The sequence below is a fragment of the Hevea brasiliensis genome, chromosome 7 (genome assembly GCF_030052815.1).
Source record: "Hevea brasiliensis isolate MT/VB/25A 57/8 chromosome 7, ASM3005281v1, whole genome shotgun sequence".
In the NCBI taxonomy this organism is placed as follows: Eukaryota; Viridiplantae; Streptophyta; class Magnoliopsida; order Malpighiales; family Euphorbiaceae; genus Hevea; species Hevea brasiliensis.
This window is the reverse complement of record NC_079499.1, coordinates 80,941,659-80,956,616: the sequence shown is the minus strand read 5'-3', so window position 1 is coordinate 80,956,616 and position 14,958 is coordinate 80,941,659. Positions and strand designations below refer to the sequence as shown.

The following is a 14,958-nucleotide window of genomic DNA, read 5'->3' as shown; positions in this document are numbered from 1 at the left end:
GCTTCTTTTTCCATAAAGATTGCATCTTATTTTGTTCAAAGAAAACTTGTTTTGGTGTTGATGATCCTTGGGTTCCATTAGAGATCTGCATCCTTAGACAATGTTCATTTGGGTGCTTATCAGAAAGAAAGTGAATCTAGTGCAAAAGGAGAGCAAAGAGAGAAAAATGAGCTTATGTGCAAAAGAAAGAGATGTTAAGAGTGCATTTTTTGCTAGAAAGCTAATGATTGTACTTATGTACAAGGACGCTTATTTGAATCTTGCTAACCTTAACAGTTCTTTCCTAGTCCTGCTGTTTCTCTTTTATAGGAGTTTGAAGATGTCTTTCCTAAAGATATCCCTAATGAGTTGCCACCTATTAGAGGGATCGAACATCAGATTGATTTTGCTCCTGGAGCAGTAATTCCTAATCAACTAGCTTACAGATGTAATCCAAATGAGACAAAGGAACTTCAGAGGCAAATTAAGGAGTTATTGGCAAAAGGGTATGTGAGAGAAAGCACGAGTCCATGTGCAGTTCCAGTGCTATTGGTGCCTAAGAAGGAAGTTCTTAGAGGATGTATGTTGACTGTCGAGCTATCAACAAGATTAGGTAAAGTATAGATATCCCATTCCTAGGCTAGATGACATGTTAGACGAATTGCATGGTGCTTATGTCTTTTCAAAAATTAATTTGAAAAGTGGATACCACCAGATTGGGATGAAAATGGGTGATGAATGAAAAATTGCTTTCAAAACAAAATATGGCTTAAATGAATGGTTAGTTATGCCTTTTAGATTGAATAATGCACCTAGTACATTCATGAGATTAATGAACCATGTTTTGCATGCATTCATTAGTAAGTTTGTGGCGGTATACTTTAATGATATATTAGTGTACAGTAAAAACATGGAAGAACATATGCGTCATTTGAGGTGTGTATTTGAAGTGCTTAGAAAAGAGAAATTGTATGCTAATCTTAAAAAGTGTACTTTTTGCATAGAAAGGGTTGTGTTTTTGGGTTATGTGATTAGTGCAAAAGGTATTGAGGTGGATGAAGAGAAGGTGAAAGCTATTTGTGACCCGATTCTTACATCTGTGTTAAGATTAGAGAGAATTGAAGAATTTTTTGATGTAGTTCACAGTGTTACAATGATTCAAATTTATACACAAAGGCTATAGCCTTAATAGGAAAGAAAATAAAAGCTAATAAATATAAATATCCCTAATATCACTAATTTACATTCTAATTTACAGCTAATGCACTAATTAAGGAATTTTAATACATTCTAATTTACAGCTAATGCACTAATTAAGGGATTCCAACACTTTCCCTCAAGTTGGTTCATGCATGTTGCATATGCCCAATTTGCAAACTAGGGTATGAAACACCTTACAACTTAACCCTTTAGTGAACACAAAACTACGTAAGAGACACTTAAGGAACCATCCATAATTTTTTCTTTTATGAAGTGTCTATCAATCTCTATATGCTTGGTCCGATTATGCTGAACTGGATTATGAATTATACTGATTGCAGCTTTGTTATCACAAAACAAAAACAAACCATTAGCTTCAAACAATTTTAATTCTTTCATCAACTTCCGTAACCACAATAACTCACAGATACCTTGAGCCATTGCCCTGAATTCAGCTTCTGCACTAGATCTAGCTGTCACATTTTGCTTCTTACTTCTCCAGGTGACTAGATTACCACCAACAAAGGTACAGTATCATGATGCTAATCTCCCATCATCGAGAGACCCAGCCCAATCTGCATCTGTAAAGGCTTTAATCTGAAGGTGACCATGCTTTGAGAAAAGAAGTCATTTCCCAAGTGTAGATTTTAGGTATCGCAAGATGTGGAAAACAACCTCCAAATGAGATTCACGAGGATTATGCATATATTGGCTCACTATACCAACTGCACCAACTGCATATGCTATGTCCGGTCTAGTATGCGAAAGATAAATTAGTTTGCCAACCAACCTCTGATATCTCCTTAAATCCACTGATTTCCCAACTCCAGCTTGCAATTTATGATTGGCCTCAATAGGAAACTCTGCCGGTCTACAGCCCAACATTCCTGTTTCTTCCAACAGATCCAATATATACTTTCTTTAAGAAATAAAGATTCCATTATTTGATCTGGCAACCTCTGTTCTAAGAAAGTACTTGAGCCTTCCCAAATATTTGATTTCAAACTCCTGTGCTAGGCACTCCTTTAAAAGAGTCATTTCTTTCTTATCGTCACCAGTTACCACAATATCATCCACATAGACAATAAGTAGTGTGATTTTGCCTCTACAATGCCTCATAAACAAGGTATGATCAGCATTGCTTTGGCAGTATCCAAAGGAGATCATCGCTTTACTGAACCTATCAAACTATGCTCTAGGTGACTATTTTAGACCATACAAAGCCTTTTTCAATCTGCAAACTTTCCCTCTGCTCTTCCCATCTTCAAACCCTGAAGGAATTTCTATATACACTTCTTCTTCCAAGTCACCATGTAAAAAGACATTTTTAACATCAAACTGCTGCAAGTCCCACTCAAGATTCGCCACACATGACAACAGAATTCTGATGGTATTCATTTTAGCAACAGGAGCAAAGGTCTCTTGGTAATCTACTCCGTACGTTTGTGTGAAGCCTTTTGCTACCAGTCTGGCCTTATACCTCTCAATTAAACTATCTGCTCTATGTTTCACAGTGAACACCCACTTGTATCTAACTGGCTTCTTTTCCAGTGAGAGAGTAACCAATTCTCATTCCTCATTCTTTGCCAAAGCTTTCATCTCCTCCACCATAGCTGCCCTCCATTTTGGATCGAGGCAAGCTTTCTTCCAATCATATGGGACAGAGAAAGAGAAAACAAAAAGTAGAAAGGCTCTGTAGGATGGAGACAGAGAATTATAGGAGATGAAATTAGAAATAGAATGTTTAGTACAGGTCCTAACACTTTTCCGGAGAGCAATAGGAATATCAAGATCATTATCAGAAGAAAGAAGAACAGACTAGGAATCAAAATTAGACTCATCAAGAGCCAAATGAGACTCATCACACACCTCAAGATGTCCAGGAATTGAATACAAGGATTCTGGTTGATCAGCAGTCTCCTGCTCGATGGCTATATCTGTCTTATTCCGTCAAATATATGTTCTCAAATCTGGCCTTTTCAGTCTTTCTCGAGATTTAGGTGACTCTCCCTAAGTTTAATTGTTAGGTATAGGCTCTAAACCCAGATTCTCCCCCTGAAATTGAAGGTTGGGAGAGGATGAGGATGAAGGAAAATACAACTCTTCCTTCCTATACTCCCCCTGAAGAAGTGGATGGAAATAAGATTCAGATTCCCTGAAGGTAACGTCCATACTCAGAAAATATTTTTGTGAAGGAGGATGATAACACCTATATCCCTTCTGAGTGCTAAAATAACCAACAAAAACACATTTCAGGGCTTGGGGTTCTAATTTCCCACTATTAAGTTTATGAACAAAGCAAACACAACCAAATACCTTTGAAGGAATAGTATATGAATTTTTATCCTGCAAAACTTCTAAAGGACTCTTAAACTCTAATGCCCGAAGAGGCATCCTGTTAATAAGATATGCAGCAGAAAGAATAGCATCCCCCCAGTAAGGTTTAGGAACATTCATGGTAAATATAAGAGACCTAGCAAACTCAAGTAAGAGTATATTTTTTCTCTCAGATACCCTATTTTGTGAACTAGTATTAACACAACAAGTCTGATTTAAAATCCCATGTGCCTTCAAATACTCCTGAAAGACTCCATTCATATATTATGTATCATTATCAGTTCTCAATATTTTAACATGAGCATCAAATTGTGTACTAATCATTTTATGGAACTGCTAAAAACAAGAGAAAACTTCATTTTTCCCTTTCATCAAATATACCTAAGTTAACCTACTGCAATAATCAATAAAGATCACAAACCATCTGTAACCCGATAAAGACACAGTTTGAATAGGCCCCTATACATCAGAATGGATAGTCATAAAAGGAACTAAAGCCTTATTATTTATTGCAGGATAAGATTGTCTAGTATGTTTAGCAAACTCACAAACATCACATACTAACAATTCAGTTTTGCATTGTTTAAATAGAAAAGGATTAAGTTTTTGTAACACAGTAAATAAAGAATGTCCTAGTCTCCTATGCCACATGATAATTTGTTCCTCAGCATCCATAGATTGCTCAAATATGGCCTAGCCAACATAATCATTCAAGAGATAAAGCCCATCTAGTAGTCTACTGCTGTCAATCGTTCTCCCTGTCGTCAATTCCTGAAATAAACAGTGAGTTGGAAAAAATTCAATTTTGCAGTTTAGAGCTTTTGTGATTGAACTGACAGACAAGAGGTTAATAGAAAAGCTAGGCACATATAAAACAGAACTAAGACTTATATTTGGGGTGCATTTAACAGAACTTGTTCCAGAAACACTAGATAAGGATCCATCCACAATGCGGACTTTTTCTTATTTGAAGAGCCTGTCATATGCTTTTTGCTCCAGAATCTATAAACCAAAAAGAATTATTAAGATTGGCAAGAAAAGTATTACCTGAGTTGACGAAGTTAGAAGAGGCAACTGTGGTGGATTACGATTCAAGTTATGATAGCAAATGCCTTAAGAGTCTGTACCTCTTCATTGGAAAACATCTCAGTGGTGGTAGTATCTTCAGACAGATTCACAACCTCAGATACATTAGCTTGTGGTCTAGTAAGGCCCATCCTTTTTCCTCCACGCCCTTTAGTGTGGCGTCCATGCAATTTCCAACAATGTTCCTTAGTATACCAGTTTTTTCCACAATAGTCACAATGTAGTTGATCCTTATCTGATGAACCATGTGACTATTCACGTGAGCAATTAGCAACTAGCCTTGCCTTATCAACAGACATAGAATGAATCATGGCACTCCTCCTACTCTCTTCTTGTTGAACATAAGAGTATGTCTGTCTTGAGGTAGGTAAAGGATCCTTCCCAAGCACTTAGACCCTAATTTGATCATATTCCATATTCAACCCAACAAGAAAATCATAGATCCGCTCTTTTTCAACCAACTTCTGAAATTTAATAGCATCTTCAGGACATGAGGCCTGAAAGTTCTGGTAAAAGTCCAGCTCCTGCAATAGACCACTCAATTCTGCATAATATTGAGCAATAGTTAGCTCACCCTGTTTCATATCATGAACCTTGTTTCGAAACTCATACACTTGTGCATCGTTCCCAACTTGAGAATAGATCTGAGAAACTGCACTCCAAATGACAACTGCACTATTCAATAGTAAATACCCACGAGTCATATGTGGTTGCATGGAATTGATAAGCCATGACATGATAAGAGAATTTTCTGATTCCCATTAACTGTAGGTAGAAGCAGACTTTTCTGGTTTTTACTTATCTCCAATAAGATAGCCCTGCAACCCTCTAACTTGAATAAAAATGAGACACGAGTTAAACCATGCAAGGTAATTTGTCCCATCAAGCTTTACGGGGCTAATAATTAATGAGAAATTTTCAGTTGTAGTAGTTATTTTCCCTTCAACTACTAACTTTTTTGCATCATACATGATTCAGAGAAATGATTAAAAGAAACAGTAGAAAAAAGACAAATGCCCAAAAACAAAATTGCAAACCAAGAGATAGGAATGGACTGGGCAGAGATGCGGTACACTAGGGATGTCATCGAAAAAAAAAAAGTGCGGTCAGAAAAAACTGACCAGGAATAGGCTCACTTCCCGGTGCGTGTACAAAAGGCGGAAATCTTCTATCGGCACGTGGGATCCTGCACCTCACCGGATGGCGGCGAGAATCCACGCAAGGACCAGCGACGAGGTTCTCTTCCTTCCTAAATGGGCGGTGACAACTACCTCCCTCAACAGACCCGCTTTCAAGGCTTACCCACACAAACCCTAACTATTTCTCACTATTTTCTCCCTGCAAAAAAAAAAAAAAAAAAAAAAAAAAGCCAGAAAAAATGGCTAAGGCTCTGATACCAAGTTGAGATTAGAGAGAATTTAAGAATTTCTTGATGTATTTCACAGTGTTACAATGATTCAAATTTATGCACAAAGGCTATAGCCTTAATAGGAAAGAAAATAAAAGCTAATAAATACAAATATCCCTAATATCACTAATTTACATTCTAATTTACAGCTAATGCACTAATTAAGGGATTTTAACACATTCTAATTTACAGCTAATGCACTAATTAAGGGATTCCAACAATCTGTTACTGAGGTACGTAGTTTTCATGATTTATCTAGTTCTTATAGAATGATTGTTAAGGATTTTAGTACTTTAGCTACACGCTTGACAGAGATCGTTAAAAAGAATGTTGGCTTTACATGGGGTGAGGAACAAAACTGTGCTTTTAACTTAATTAAAGTTAAATTATGTTCTGCCCCATTACTGAGTCTTCCTGATTTCACTAAAACATTTGAAATAGAATGTGATGCTTCTGGGATTGGTATAGGTGTTGTTTTGATGCAAGAGAGACGTCCCATTGCATATTTTAGTGAAAAGCTAAATGGTGCAGCATTGAACTCATAGTTATTAAAGGCTCAAGGCGCACCGAGGCGCCAAGGGTCCTGGAGCCTAGGCACAAGGTGCACGCCTGAGTGAGGTGAGGATCAAAAATTTTTTAAAAATTATAAAAATAAATTATATATGCACTTTAGGTTTAATTAATTTAATATTAATTACATATGATAATATATGTAATTTATTATTTATTTTATTACTTATTGCACCACCATCATCAATTAAATTATATATATGAGTAAAAACTATTATTAAAATACATTATATTAATTTTATTTTTAATCAAATATAATGTTAAAATGATAATTTTAATTTTCTATTCTAATAAAATTTTTAATTTTTAGTATTTTTACTACATATTTAATTTAATAATATGTTACTAAATATAATTTAAAATTATTTGAAATGAATTATATAAACTTATTATGAATAATTATGTTTTTAATATAAAAGTAATTCATTTAATATTTAATTTATAAAAATAGAATTAAAAACATAAAAAATTAATAACTATCTATCAGCCCATTAGCTTCTTCAAATCATGTCACTTTTGCATGTCACCACCTAGATTGCAAAAAAGAAGGGAAAAATGATAGCTACTTAATAGATAAACAAAGAAGAAAAATAAGCAAATTGTGATATAGGAAGATGGCGTCTTCAAGAAGCAGAAATGAACCCACCCAGCTCATGTCTTCAAGAAGCAGAAGAAAATCAAGAAGAAGAACGAAAGAAAGAAAGAAGAAGATCAGCCAGCTCATGTCCTCAAGAAGCAGCAAAAAAGCAAGAAGAAAGATAGAAGAAGAAGAATCAAGAAAGGAAGAAAGAAATAAGAAGAAAAAGACCGGCCAGCTCATGTCTTCAAGAAGCAATAAAGAAGCAAGAAGAAGAAGAAGAAGAAGAAGAAGAAGAAGAAGAAGAAGAAGAAAGAAAGAAAGAAAGAAAGAAGAAGTAACAACCTGGAGATTCTTCTGCCAAGTTGGAGCTGGAGCCTAAAGTTGTAGAGAAGCCTTCTCCTCCTCCTCCTCCTTGTCCTCCTCCTCCTCCTTTTATTTTTTAGCCCGATGATCTAAAGAAAATGAAAATTCTAGGCCTGGTCTTCTTTTTCTTCTTCTTTTATTTTTTTGCCCGATGGTCCAAAGAAAATGAAATTTCTAGGCTTGGTGTGGTTTAGGCGCGCCTGGGGCACGCCTTGCACCTTGGTGCGCCTCGGCCACCTGGGCTCACCTCAGGAAGATCTCCCGCCTCGAGAGCTTTAAGGCGTTGAGCCAGGAGCCTGGGTCGCCATGCCTGAGGCGTTCCTTTAACAGCTATGATTGAACTACTCAACATATGACAAAGAGCTTTATGCCTTGATGGAAGCATTGGAGACATGGCAGCACTACTTGTGGCCAAAGGAGTTCATCATTCATTCTGATCATGAATCATTGAAACACTTGAAGGGGCAAAACAAACTCAACCATAGGCATGCCAAGTGGGTGGAATTTATTGAGACTTTTTCTTATGTTATCCAGCATAAGCAAGGTAAGGAAAATGTAGCTGCTGACGCATTGTCACACAGGTATGCTCTTATCTCTACTCTTAACGCAAAATTGTTAGGTTTTGAGTATGTGAAAAAGTTGAATGCTAAGGATTCCGATTTTGCTATTGTTTATGATGCATATGAGAGAACTACTTTTCAAAAGTTTTATAGGCATGATGGGTTTTTATTTCGCAAGAATAAATTACGTGTGCCTAATTGCTCTATGAGGGAGTTACTTGTGCGTGTCACATAGTGGTGGTCTCATGAGACATTTTGGAGTTACTAAGACTTTCAATACATTGAGAGAACACTTCTTTTGGCCTCATATGAAGAGAAATGTGGAGAGAGTGTGTTACAGGTGTATCACATGTAAGAAAGCAAAGTCTATAGTCTTACCTCAAGGCTTATATACACCTTTGCCTGTACCTAGTGAACCATGGGTTGATTTGTCTATGGACTTTATTTTGGGGTTGCCTAGGTCTAGGGAAGGTAAAGATTCTATATTTGTGATAGAGGACGGATTTTCTAAAATGGCACATTTCATTCCTTGCCATAAAACTGATGATGCCACAAATATTGTTGATTTATTCTTTAGGGAAGTTGTGAGATTGCATGGCATCCCTAAGAGCATTGTTAGTGATAGAAATGTTAAGTTCCTAAGCTACTTTTGGAAAATATTGTGGGGCAAGTTGGGTACTAAGTTGCTATTTTCTACTACATGTCACCCACAGACTGATGGACAAACTGAAGTAGTTAATAGAACGTTAACAACTCTTTTGCATCTATTGTTAAAAGGAATTTGAAATCACGAGAAGGATGTATACCATTTGTTGAATTTGCATAAAACCGAAGTGTGCATTCTTCTACTGGTGTTTCACCTTTTGAGATTGTTTATGGGTTTAATCCTTTAACTCCATTAGATTTGATTCCTTTGCCTGTGCTTGAGATTTCAAGTTTAGATGGAAAAAAGAAGGCTGAATTGGTTAAAAGGATCCATGAACAAGCTAAACAGCACATTAAGAAGAAGAATAAGAGATACGCTGTCCAAGCTAATAAAGGAAGAAAGCGAGTTACTTTCTAACCAGGAGATTCGGTTTGCGTGCATATGAGAAAGGAAAGATTTCCAATTCAAAGGAAGTCTAAGCTTCATTCTAGAGGAGATGGTCCATTTCAAGTGGTGGCCAAGATTAATGACAATGCTTATAAGTTGGATCTTTCTGGTGAGTACAATGTGAGTGCCACTTTTAATGTTGTTGATCTTTCCCCTTTCGATGTAGGTGAAGATTCGAGGACGAATCCTTTTGACGAGGGAGGGGAAGATGGAAATCAACAAGAACAACAAGATCCTAGAAATGTTCATGAGATGATTCAAGATGCAATTGCTCAAGAAGCTCCAATCACAAGGACTAGAGTTAAGAAGAAGCAAGAGTTGATTGAGGAAGCAATTGCACAAGAAGCTAAATATGGAGATACAATCAATAAATTGGGGTTACAACAAGATGAGAAGTAGCTTAATTTGATCCAAGTTTGTGTGGGTGATGATCAAGAAATATTTGGACAGAATTGATGGATTTTTATACAAATTTGGTGCCTTTTTTTTATCTAGGACAAGTCTAAATAGTTTTATTTAATTATTTTTTTGTCAGATATGTGTGTTGGACCTTATTTATGTGTTTTTGGGCCTTAAGTAGGAGTGCAGCCCACTCCAGCTTTTTTTATTAGTTTTTAGGGTTTTATTTATTTTCTTTAATTCAAGGAATTAGGGTTTTCTCCGCATACATAAGGCTAACTTAATACTTTTTGAGGGGAACATTACTTTTGATTAAATTAATACAAGAGGGGGATTTTTCCTAAGTTCTTTCTTGAACTAAACTAAATTGTTCAAGAGTGATTAATCTTGTAGGGTTTAACAATCTTGATATTATTGGTTCTTGTTTAATTATAAACTTTGGTTTAAGAATTTTTAATTCTACCTTTGAATTATCTTAGTTTTCAATTCTATATAATTGATAGGTCAAGGTATTCTTTGGTGTTTGAACTTAATATTGGCTTTCTTGGGATTATAAACCAAACATGTTCATGGGTTTCAAGGCATCGTTCTTGAGGTTCATATCATTTGGTATCAAAGCCTCACTCTATATGGGTCAATGGGCCATGTACAAAGGTTCCCTGGTGTTTTTTGGGAGACATCGAGGTGAACGAGTCATGATCCTGGTTGCTTCACGAGGACGTTCAGTCTAAAGGGGTCGGAAATAATGCATCCCGCATAGATTCTGCAGGGAGATCTTGGGTGTTATATATATGGGTTTGCAAACCTCCCCTTAAGAGCTAGCTTTTAAGGTAGAGTTAAGCAGGTTCATATCACCAAAGAATAGCAACAAATGATACCCTGCCCTAAGACTAAATTTTCTCTCAAATGCATCAAGTCAAGCATATGGCATTACAATTCCAATGCTCATTTGAGCTTTTTTATTCCAAACACTCATCTGCAGTTTAACAACTAGATCCAACTTTATAAATCACATCTAGCAAGCAAATACAAGAATCCACAAACTCTTAGAGCAAAAGAAAAGCAAGCAAAAGGTACCTAGACATATAGGGCATTGTACATCTTTACGAATTTCTAGCAGCTCCACAAAGACAAATCTACAAATGAAACAAAAAATTTTAATTAGCTTTCTACATCCAATCACTAATAAATATAATATAAGATCCCGTTTGGTTCAATTCTATACTAAAATTTATTTTATTTGCAACTGAATTCCATTATAGAATTCATTTACAAATGAATTTTTTTGTTCGGTATATTTTATATTAAATATGGAATTCATTTCAAATGAAATAAATTTTGGGTTTGGAATAAATAAAATAAAATAAAATGATATATAATAAGAAGATAATTTTTATCACTTGAAATATATATGATTTTAAATTTGAAATTCATTTGCAAATTCTATCAATTTTGATGGAATTTGGTTTAGTTATAATAAATTCCATGAAATTGATTATTAAGAATTTTAAATGAATATTCATATAACCCAAACACTAAAATTTTAGATTTACAAATGAATTCCACAAAATTTTGTGAAATTCATTTATTCCAAATACTACCTCAGTGCTGCAATCTATTGTTGGAATAAGGCACACACAATCTATTGCCACTAGGGCAGCATAAGTTTCTATTAGTTGCATGACTAGCTTGAGAAGAACATCGTAAACAATTGGTTTGCTTACAGCTCTACTTAATAGTATGAATGCTAAGAACAATTTTTTCCATGCCTAAAGTTCAAGGGACAGCAATAAAAAATTATGAGGATGTGGCACTTGTTTTCTCTTTCAAAGACACAGATCTAGAAAAAATGGTCTCCACACTGAACAGCATGAACGAGATCAACATGTCAAAGTGCTTCCTCAAACTAACACATCCTATGAAACTAAAGGAAGCAAGAGGGATGCAAATTTAATATATTATTACGAGTTAAACAGGATGAACAGGATCAACATGTCAAAGTGCTTGCTCAAATTAACACATCATATGAAACTAAAGGAAGCAAGAGGGATACAAATTTAATATAGTATTACTTGTCAAACATGAATGCAAAGGTGTAAGGAAGGCAAAAGTGGGAGCCAGAGCTTATAGTTTAGAAGAGAAAATATGACAATATAAAATATTGTAATAAATGTCATAACACAGAGGGTGAGGTAGCTAATAGTTAATAACCCTAAAAATCCAAAATTATGTGCCCACGCATAACTTTGATCTAAACTAGAAAAATAGCAAATTGTAGCATGATATTAACTATGAGTGGCAATTGAAGCCAAAGTGCTGCTGAGAGATGGCCATGATTGAAACTTATAATTAAAGATCTTATTGTAACTGGCTACTTCTGTAGTTCAGGTCACAGATATTGATGTAAAGGAACACTTTTTGGGTGATCATCCCATTGGTTAATGATTTACATATGGATTACTGCTATTAATTATAAATGAGACACCACAGCAATCCACAGTAAAGAGATTCCATACAATTTCTAATATTTAGTTCAGACTGCTTAGGCTAAAAATGGTAATAAAAGGAATTCACATTAATACTCCAGCAGGCTATCCTTCAACTTCTATTTGCATGCTCTTATTTTCTACAATTTGTTCACACATCACAGCATATGATGCACATCCTAGGGACACAGATTTAAGTTCATGCACTAACAGCCTAAAACAGAGATGCTACCCAAAGACCAAAAAAAAATGTAACCATATAAGTAAATTTTTGAACTTTTATCCTGGCTACTGCACTAGCATTTGAATTTCATTGCAAAAACCACAGCAAAATTATTCCAATTTAAAATAACTAAGCAACACTTTTAGAACCGTGAAGCAAAAAATAGCAGTTAATAAATGGCAACATTTCTCCAGGTTCAGTCACCAACTTGTGCGACTGAAAACCAGCAAGACTTTACATGCACCAAATGTGCTAATAAACAGGCATTAATCAAGCATCAATGTTTAAAATGCATACAAGTGACTGTGGACTCCACTCTACAGAAACTTAACATTTAGCTTCCTCAACACAGTGAGTCAATCTAAGATACAAATTCTGAAATGTAGCAACCACTTCGAACAGAAACAAAAATAATTCACTGACCTTAAGAAATTGCCAGTACAATATTGTACTAAGAAAAACTATGGAGGAGTTAAATCAAGCCACCAGCCCAACACTACACCCGCAACACCAATACCCATATAGATATGTGATTACATGTACTACATGTGCAACACAGGAAAATAGAGAAAACAAGTAGCTCTACTAAATTACATAGAAGAAAACAAGCAGTGCCAAGAATGTGTGATAGTGAGAGAGAGAGAAAGAGAAAGAGTACTCGGGTTTTTCATCTTCGGAGCTGGAAGATTGGCTTTCCTCATAATCTGAGAAGAGATAAAGAACAATCGCTTCAATTAATCGAGAACATCAATTGAAATCCATTTCCGCACTACACTCACGTGTAAACGTACAACACTATACACATACACATGCATGTGTATGTAAGGTTAGAAGGAAAAAGTCACCTTGTACTGGTTGTTTCTCTTCGACTTGCTCTTCTTGTTCCTCATCTGCGTCTCCTTCTTCTTCATCTGGTTTGTGGGGTGCCTCGTCTTGGTCTTCTTCTTCTTCTTGCTTTAGTTCTTGTTGTTGGAAGAGTTTGGGGTCACCAAGAGGAGGTGGGTCAAGGCGAGATTGCTTGGGATATTGATGGCCGTTTTGAAGAGGAGAAGAGGGAGCATCTTCCTCATCGTTGTCGGGATTATCAGGCAGAGACCTCTTCTGAGCAGGCATTGATCGCCTTTCTTAAGATATGTTAGAGAGAGAAGGAAAAATGGGTAACCGTTGGAACAACTTTTCTCCGTGTGTAAACTTTTGCTTCGATTCGGAGGGATAGTAATAAAGAGAGGGAGAGAGAAACAGAGGTGGAGAAGAGAGAAAAACAAGAGAGAAAGGATAAATGGAAGAGATTTGGACTTTTATTTATTTTTTATTTACTTATCTTATTTTTTACAGAAGAGAGATCAAAATCGGATGTTACGGCAACCAAAAGCTGCAGGTGCCACATGGTAGCTCGGTGGGCTGCCTCTGTTTCTTTTCCAGCTTTTCTGAGGGTTTTTTTAATAAATAAATGTTATAGAATTTTTTTTTTTTAAGATTGTATATATTATTAAAATAATTATTTAAGAGTGAATGTATATTTTTCAGATTAACAATAATATATGTCCTATTATTCATAATTTAACTAAAATTATTTTTTTAATTTGATATATAATTTTTAGGATAAATCCCTAAGATTTTGTTAAATTTTAATCTCTATAGTTTTTAAACTATACAATCTAGTTATTGATATTTTAATAAATTCAAAGTTAGTTTCTATAGATAGAATTTTAAATAAGTTGATCGCTAATTTTAGTAAAAATGACTTAAATATCTTTAGCTCTATTTTTAATTCACAAATAATTTTGTGCTCAAAATTTTATTTTATTGATAATTTAGTTTTTAAAATTTGGTTAAACCTATAACTTAGTCCATGTAATTTTAAATACTAAATAATTTAATTATTGATATTTTAATAAACTTATAAGTTAATTCATTCTGTTAGAATCACTATTAATTTCTCATTAAATTTAGCAAAAATAATCAAAATATCATTAATTCAATTTTCAATCCACAAACAATTTGGCCAAATACATCTTTAGAAACATGAACTATAACGTTTTTACCTAATAGACACTTGGACGTTCTTTTTTTGCTCATCTCACACCTCAACTCAATAAAAACGTATCATTTAAACACAAACTTGCACAATCAACAGGAAGGTGTACCTCACACGTCAAAAAGCAAGTGAAGTTGAAATTTTTTGTTGACTTATCACCTGTATCACTGTAATAATCTCACTTTTTCAGCAAACGTTTTTTGTCACTTTTTTTATTTCTTTTCTACTATACCTCCTTCATATTTAGTTCCCTTTCATTTCCCAGGTTACCATTAGTTGTTTAAATCTGTGATATTTTCTTTTCCTCTCTTCTTTTCTACTGTAAAAGAATGTTCCATAGCTGAGCCGGTGATTTTCATATAATCACCTCCGCAACATGCTTACCCAATACTACGCCCACAACTCTCTCTCTCTCTCTCTCTCTCTCTCTCTCTCTCTCTCTCTACTGTTTTCTCTTTCTATTATAAATGACAACACACTCTATAATAGAAACTTGGAGATGGGAATTCCTCGAATCCATAACCTTCTCTTCATGTTTGATGTTGCTGGGATGAAATTTATAAGATCTAGAGAACTTTTTATTTGTTTCTGATTTCAGTAGTTTATTTATTGGTTTCTGCATTTGGATTTAGACTT

At 35.0% G+C, this 14,958-nt stretch overlaps 1 protein-coding gene across 3 annotated transcripts in view; it reads right to left on the bottom strand.

Annotated features, from left to right (window-relative positions):
- Positions 1–13,577, bottom strand: part of LOC110636916 (putative E3 ubiquitin-protein ligase RING1a) — a 36,981-nt gene extending 23,404 nt beyond the window's left edge. Inside the window, exons 1-3 of one of the 3 annotated variants that reach the window (XM_021786810.2) lie at positions 13,130–13,577; positions 12,943–12,988; positions 10,653–10,711 (exon numbers count right to left, since the gene is read on the bottom strand). In XM_021786810.2, the coding sequence (XP_021642502.2) occupies positions 10,653–10,711; positions 12,943–12,988; positions 13,130–13,397 (373 nt within the window). In that variant the 5' untranslated portion in view covers positions 13,398–13,577. The remainder of the gene's footprint in view (positions 1–10,652; positions 10,712–12,942; positions 12,989–13,129) is intronic. The other 2 variants (XM_021786809.2, XM_021786811.2) reach the window with 2 other exon arrangements.
- Between the last annotated feature and the right edge of the window lie 1,381 nt (positions 13,578–14,958).